Source organism: Natator depressus, chromosome 9, assembly GCF_965152275.1.
Source record: "Natator depressus isolate rNatDep1 chromosome 9, rNatDep2.hap1, whole genome shotgun sequence".
Taxonomy (NCBI): Eukaryota; Metazoa; Chordata; order Testudines; family Cheloniidae; genus Natator; species Natator depressus.
Genome location: NC_134242.1, coordinates 31395630 through 31401700, shown reverse-complemented (window position 1 = coordinate 31401700; position 6071 = coordinate 31395630). Strand labels below are relative to the sequence as shown.

At 52.4% G+C, this 6071-nt stretch overlaps 1 protein-coding gene across 1 annotated transcript; it reads left to right on the top strand.

Moving 5' to 3' along the window:
• Positions 1-1695: 1695 nt before the first annotated feature.
• Positions 1696-5510, top strand: CHST2 (carbohydrate sulfotransferase 2). The gene has a single exon (XM_074963819.1). It carries the CDS (start codon positions 1890-1892, stop codon positions 3498-3500), a length of 1611 nt encoding a protein of 536 aa, XP_074819920.1. The 5' UTR covers positions 1696-1889; the 3' UTR covers positions 3501-5510.
• Positions 5511-6071: the final 561 nt, after the last annotated feature.

Genomic DNA, 6071 nt, shown 5'->3' with positions numbered 1-6071 from the left:
TAGGCCTGTGACACTCTTGTACCCATTTCTTTAGCGGGCAGGCAGTGGTGGAAGATGAGGAAGGAAAAAAGAGGCGTGTGACTAATGCCCAAGACTTGGTGGCAGGAGATTGGTTTGGGCTCAGTCCCAGAGTTCCTGTATGAGGCAGTGTTATAAAAGGGGAAGACATTATTACTCAAGGCAGAGGAAATGCTGCCAGCTGTCAGCCAGCTCGCAGGGCTGAGCAGCAAGCATAGTGTAGCAGTGGTGATGAGTAGGGCCCTCCTAAAGTCAGGGTCCATTTTGTCAATATCACGGTCATAGGATTTTAAAAATCATAAATGTCATGATTTTAGATATTTAAATCTGAAATTTCATGGTGGTGTAATTGTAGGGGTCCTGACCCAAAAAGGAGTTGTCTGGGGGTGGGGCAAGGTTATTGTAGGGGGGAGTTGCGGTACTGCTACCCTTACTTCTGCGCTGCTGCTGGCGGCGGCCCTGCCTTCAGAGCTGGGCAGCTGGAAAGCGGCGGCTGCTGGCCAGGATCCCAGCTCTGAAGGCAGAGCTGCCGCCAGCAGCAGTGCAGAAGTAAGGATGGCATGGTAAGGTATTGCCACCCACTCTGCTGCTGCCTGCAGAGCTGGGAGCTTGGCCAACAGCCACGGCTCTCTGGCCATCAAGCTCTGAAGGCAGCACAGAAGAAAGGGTGACAAGACTGTGACCCCCTAAAATAACCTTGCAGCCCCCCCAACTTCCTTTTGGGTCAGGACCTCTAGTTTGAGAAATGCTGGTTTCTCCCGTGACATCTGTACAGTACAGGGTAAATGCACACAAAGGTCCGGATTTCACGCTCCGTGATGCATTTTCCATGGCCACGAATGTGGCACGGGGCTAGTGATGAGCCTCCCCTGAAGGGGTACCTAGCGCCAGCACCTACCAGACTGAGCCCTCTCCTCAGGGCAGGCCGGAGCCCGGCTGTTTCGAAAACTTTCCCCTCAGCTCTCCCAGGACCAGGTGTTGGACCCAAGCCGGCCATTGCGGGACTGCGCTGCGCAGCGCGCTTTTAGCGGCCCCTACCGCCCTCCCCAGCCGCAGCAAGAGCAACCATTGCAGATCGGGGCGGAGAAAGCCAGAGGAGTGATGGCTGCAGCTCCCAATAGGGGAGCGCGGGGCCGGAGGGGAGGCGGGGCCGCGTGCGTTTTAGGCTAGCGCCCTGCAACCCGTTCCCTAGGCGGGCGGGCGGCTCCGTTTGGCTGTGCGCGCTTGTGGCTCCCGCCCCGGCAGCTGGGGGTGCGGAGAAGCAGCTCGTGCTCCAAGTCTCTCGCTCAGACCGCTGGGCTTGCCATGGTGCCGCGGGGGTGACTGCCGAGCGCCACGGGCTGCTGTGGGGCGCGGGGTCACCCGCCGGAGCTGGTGCCGGGCCGGCCATCGCAAAGGCGTTTCTGACCCATGCGGGGGGAAGCCGGGGAAATATCCCGCGGCGACCCTTTGCCTCGGGCTCGCTGCTCCCCGCATCCGGTCTGATACCCCACCCCAACACCAGAGGGGCGGCGAGCGGGGGACGGAGCGCGGCTCGGCGCAGCCACCCAGGAGGAGCCGCCGCCGCCGCCGCCGCCGCGCGGGAGGCGAGATGCACTTTCGGAGCGATCGGCAGCTCAGCAGCACCCTGAAGTTTCCCCCCGCCCGTCCCCCGGCCGCTTCCCCGCCGCGGGGCTGCGGAACAGAGACTCCCGGTGCTGCCGCCGCCGCCGTGGGCCAGCGGAGCGCCGGGCGCTAGCCGGCGGCAGAGCCCGGCTCTAGGGTGCATCAGCCCCGCGGGGGAGATCGCTGCTCCTTCCCCCGCCCCCCAGCCTGCCCGCGGCGGCTATGAAGGGACGAAAGAAACGAAAGTTGCTGTGAGCCGGCAGCCGATGAGACCCGCTGGCCCTAGGCTGGAGCACGGGCTAGGAACCAGGGCGCAGCCCCGCCAGGCAGGGGGCAGAGCGGCCGGCTGCCGGGACTGGGCTTCCCCACCCCCGGGGCGTGCGAAATGCCAGATCCGCCGCGGGAAGGGCTCTGTGCTGGGGGCAAGTGGGCAGCCTCCCCGGACCTGCGCTCCGTGTGATGTGACGAGCAACCGCTGGCGCTGGCCAGCCGCCCCTGCCCTGCTGCCTCCTGCCCCTGCAGTGCTGCTGCTGCCCTGGCCCCCGGCCCTTCTCAGCATGAAAGTCTTCCGCAGGAAGGCGCTGGTGCTGTGCCTGGGCTATGTGCTGCTGCTGCTGCTCACCATGCTCAACCTGCTGGACTACAAGTGGCACAAGGAGCCCCAGCAATGCAACGAGCCTGCCCCGGCCCGGCGCGCCCCTTCCTCCCCGCAGCAGCCCCACTTCCAGCCCCGCTCGGACATCCGCTCCCTCTACCGGCCCCCGGCGCCGCCGCCCCGCCAGCGCCAGCTGGTCTATGTCTTCACCACCTGGCGCTCGGGCTCGTCCTTCTTCGGGGAGCTCTTCAACCAGAACCCCGAGGTCTTCTTCCTCTACGAGCCGGTGTGGCACGTCTGGCAGAAGCTCTACCCGGGGGACGCCGTCTCCCTGCAGGGGGCGGCCCGGGACATGCTCAGCTCCCTCTACCGCTGCGACCTGACCGTCTTCCAGCTCTACAACACGGCCGGGGCCGGCAAGAACCTCACCACGCTGGGCATCTTCGGGGCGGCCACCAACAAGGTGATCTGCTCGTCGCCGCTCTGCCCGGCCTACCGCAAGGAGGTGGTGGGCATGGTGGACGACAAGGTCTGCAAGAAGTGCCCCCCGCAGCGGCTCAGCCTCTTGCAGGACGAGTGCCACAAGTACCACACCCTGGTCATCAAGGGTGTGCGAGTCTTCGACCTTGCTGTGCTGGCCCCACTCATGCAGGACCCGGCCCTGCAGCTCAAAGTCATCCACCTGGTCCGGGACCCCCGGGCGGTGGCCAGCTCCAGGATCAAATCCCGCCACGGCCTGATCCGGGAGAGCCTACAGGTGGTGAGGAGCCGGGACCCCCGCATCCACCGCATGCCCCTCCTAGATGCCAGCCACAAGCTGAACAGCAAGAAGGAGGGGGGAGGTGGCTCGGATTACCATGCGCTGGGGGCCATGGAGGTGATCTGCAGCAGCATGGCCAAGACTCTGCAGACTGCCCTGCGCCCACCCGACTGGCTCAAGAACAACTATCTGGTGGTCCGCTACGAGGACCTGGTGGTGGATCCTATTAAGACTGTGCGGCAGGTGTATGGCTTTGTCAATCTGCTGGTGAGCCCGGAGATGGAGAAGTTTGCCCTCAACATGACCAGCGGGCCCAGCTACTCCTCCAAGCCCTTTGTGGTGTCTGCCAGGAATGCCACCCAGGCAGTGAGCGCCTGGAGGACAGCACTGAGCTTCCAGCAGATCAAGCAGATCGAGGAGTACTGCCAGCAGCCCATGGCGGTCCTGGGCTACGAGAGAGTCAACAGCCCCGAAGAGGTGAAGGACCTAAGCAAAACACTGCTCAGGAAGCCAAGGCTGTGAATGGGGCACAGGGGATGCCAACAAGCATCCTTTCCAAAGGGACAGCTAGCCACCGAGCAGCTTTGGAAACAGTCTTCTTTGCTTGAGAGAAAGAGGGAGTGAGGAAAAAAACATCTGGTATTCCTTACAAATGCATTAATCAGGAATCCAGGCATTCCTCCAAAGGCCATTTGTGGGTAATATACATTGACATTTTTGCATTGCTGGATTATATGCAATTAAAAAGAAGAGAGAGTAGGATTGATGGTATTTGTAAACCCCCTTTCCTCTCTTATACCCAAGGTGAGATTCAGTACCAAAATCTTGTTTACGGACTTCTTGTTGTGACTGTGATAATGAAAGACTTGTGCAATTTCTGAGACATCTGTCTTGGTTGAGGTGGGTTGCAGTGGAAACATAATATTGTGAATTGGGTTTTTGTATTAAAAGTAAATATTCAAATGTGATCTAAATAAAGAAAACAATAAATGATATTCATTTTTATAATTACCTTGATTGTCTGGGAATCACACACATTGCTTCTGTACAGCTTGAAAAAGTACTTGCTTCAGATGCACATTTGATAGCAACAAATACTTTTTATCGGGCTCAGGGGCTGGAGTGCAACTTTCTCCATGTTATCTCCTGTTTAGAAGCTGCTTTCTTACAAACAAGTACAAATCCCATAAATGCTGTGCAGGTTTTGTGGCCATATGCACAGAGCCCAGAGAGATTTCTCTTTAAATATTGGTGGTTTTTTAAAAAAAAAGTTATATTTAAAAAGTTACATTTAAGTGCCACTATAATCATAAGATTTGCCATCACAACAATATTGTTGTCTTGAAATACATGTCAAGGAGTCACTGTTAAGTAGAACAAATGGTTCTACATATGGTGTTTAAAAAAAAAAAATACAGGATTTAAATGAACATTTTATAATCCATGAAAAGGTTTGTATGTGTGCAAACTAAATAAACATCTATATTGTAGTGCAAACAACTGCAATGGATAGATAAAATACTTGAAGCATACTTCTGGCATGCTTGTTGTCAGATGGTATAAATGAAAACAGAATAAAGCTGGAGCTTCAGTGTGAATAGTATTGAACTATTCACTTTCTGTCATCTAAATGTTTGTGTGTGTGTATCTGGTATGTAGGAACATACAGGTTTTGGTTTGTTGCTATGTTGGGCTGATCCTGCAGTCTTTAGCGAGGCAAAACTACCCTTTGACTCTGAGAGACTGTTGGCTGGATCTTCACTGTGTGTAAATGCTTTCAGTTGCTGAGAGTTTTGCCTGGCGGATCAGGCCCATTATTAAATGTGATAAAAGTAGGTGATGTTACTACTCTCGCTTCTGTCATATGATAACTGCAGGTACCAGCAAGGACTTTATTTGAGGCTGGTGTTGTTATTCTCCAACACTGTTAAAAGATCTGCTTTGAATGTTGAGATTTAAGCAAACAATTTCTTGCCACACAGGTTTCTGATTTTAGACCACAGACTTTTCTGTGGAAAGCACATTTTACATTGCTTATCTAGATATTGTGCCTTCAGAAAATACAAAGAATTTCTAGGAAGAATATAAGTAGTAGGAAGAAGAAGAATTAGCTTGTGAAAATATATTTATATAAAAGAATGTTGATAATTGTGTGTGAAAACTGTGGTTACGTGTAATGTCTTTCTTGTATGAATACTGAATTTTAAGCTAAAACAAGATGTTAAACGAGACTGAGACTTAAGATATTTGACTTCTGGATAAAATATTGGCAAATAGATGTCAACTTGGTTTGAAAAGGAAACAGGAATATAATAAACTAGTTAAAAGCTTATTGTGCAAGGTTGCATATACGCTAATGCTAATTATCAATTTTATGACACATACCCATTCTGTTAATTTGTCAGCAGTGGCAGTAGAAATAACAGTGTAACTCTTTTATCTGAGAACACTTGCAAGTAGATTGTTAAGTGAGCTATGTTTCAGAGATATCAATGGCTAGAAATGAAAGGGATTCTTAATTCAATTAATAAAATGCATATTAAAATTTATTGTGCTAGTGCAATTAGAGGTCTCCTGTTACCATCACAAATATTCTTTTTTTACCTCAGATGGGTCCCAGACATTCAGGCTTGGACTCTTTCTCAGTCCAGCTGACTTCCAGCCCAGGCATCCCCAAGAGCAGTGACTAAGGACTCCAATCTTGTTTTAGAACATGCTGCTTGATTTTTTTTTTTTTAATCTGCCCTTGCTTCATTAAGTGCCTCTTCTCCCCCCCCCCCCATAATCCTATTCTGCTGCTTTATAGTAGCTGCACATCCGTTCCATAAACTCTGATTAGGAGGGGAACAACCTCCATTGGGCTGCAGTAACATTCTACAGCCACCTACTAGGAAAGTGAGGCAAGCTGTGCCATTAGAGACTCTGAAAACCGTATCTGTGATGCTTTCAGATCCTGCTGACTTGAGTATGAGAGTTCTAATGCAATTTCTGAACTAGTATCTCTCATGTGGTACTATGTTATTTTACCAGCTGTTCTGATGCCAAGGACAAAATCTTGCTCCCCTTATTCATTGAAAACTCTCATTTGGTTTC

Bases quoted from the DNA above. Each gene is read 5' to 3' on its own strand.
- CHST2 (XM_074963819.1), top strand. From the start codon at position 1,890: ATGAGACCCGCTGGCCCTAGGCTGGAGCACGGGCTAGGAACCAGGGCG.